At 52.0% G+C, this 973-nt stretch overlaps 1 protein-coding gene across 8 annotated transcripts in view; it reads right to left on the bottom strand.

Annotated features, from left to right (window-relative positions):
- Positions 1–973, bottom strand: part of LOC109924234 (gamma-secretase subunit APH-1A-like) — a 29,794-nt gene that overhangs the window by 16,384 nt on the left and 12,437 nt on the right. For 4 of the 8 annotated variants that reach the window (XM_048620381.1, XM_048620382.1, XM_048620380.1 and 1 more), the window contains exon 5: positions 660–787. The exons of the other annotated variants lie outside the window; for them this stretch is intronic. In XM_048620381.1, coding sequence (XP_048476338.1) covers positions 660–787 — 128 coding nt within the window. The remainder of the gene's footprint in view (positions 1–659; positions 788–973) is intronic. 8 annotated transcript variants of the gene reach the window in all.

Below are 973 nucleotides of genomic sequence, written 5' to 3'. Positions count from 1 at the left end.
CAGATTTAGGACTGAGCTGAGGAGGAACTTCTTCACCCAAAGGGTTGGGAACCTGTGGAATTCCCTGCCCAAGTAAAGCAGTTGAGGCTACCTCGTTGAGGCAAAGACAGTTTAGATTCTTGTACAGTAAGGGAATTGAGGGTTATGATGAGTGGGCGGGTAAGTGGACCCGAGTCCATGCACAGATCAGTCGTGGTCTTATTGAATGGTGGAGCAGGCTCAAGGGGTAAGGGGGCCTACTCCTGCTCCTATTCCTTGTGTTCCAGTATACAGCCCTCAGATTTCAAGAAACGGAAAAAAAAACTGACCCTTGCTTCCACCATCTTACAGCTGCATCGTATGGAATCCTTACCCTGCTCCAGTAAATTTATAACGCTTCCTTCTCACCTTAAGAATTTCCAGCAAAGGGTATATATACACACCAACGGTGGCCAGGGCCAGTTGCTGCCTCTTGAAAGGGCATCTTTCACGTCCAAGCCTAGATAGGGTGGGGCAACGGCAGGCTGTTTGATTGCAGAATGTGTCACCTTCCAGACTCAACAGGACCAGAGTGCAACCTGGTCCCTCGCCATTCAGACAGGAAAGGTAGGGGCCTCTCTTATTGTCAGGCAGTTGGTCAGGGAGTAATGGGGCAGGGGGGAAAAGGGCGTAAGACTCACCAGGCCAGATGTCAACATGTGAGTGACAACGACCACCGTCAGTGCCAGCCACCTCCTCTTCTCACAGGCGTCAAAGAACACGACCCCCCAGGACGTGTGTAAGAGGACAACAGCCATGGTCAGGAAAGCTGCAGAGAGACAGAGAGAGAGAGAGAGAGAGAGAGAGAGAGACAGGAATCACCCCATTACTGAGCGTGTACGTGCGCACACATGCGTCCGAGAGACACACAGAGACAGTCCGGGAGCTGGTGTACGGCACGCACTGAAATTGACGGGGGTAGATTTCTGCCCATTCAGCCTTCTCTGGGCTTAGC

The sequence above is a fragment of the Rhincodon typus genome, chromosome 46 (assembly GCF_021869965.1).
Source record: "Rhincodon typus isolate 14 chromosome 46, sRhiTyp1.1, whole genome shotgun sequence".
NCBI classification, from domain to species: Eukaryota; Metazoa; Chordata; class Chondrichthyes; order Orectolobiformes; family Rhincodontidae; genus Rhincodon; species Rhincodon typus.
This window is presented reverse-complemented; position numbering and strand designations above follow the sequence as displayed.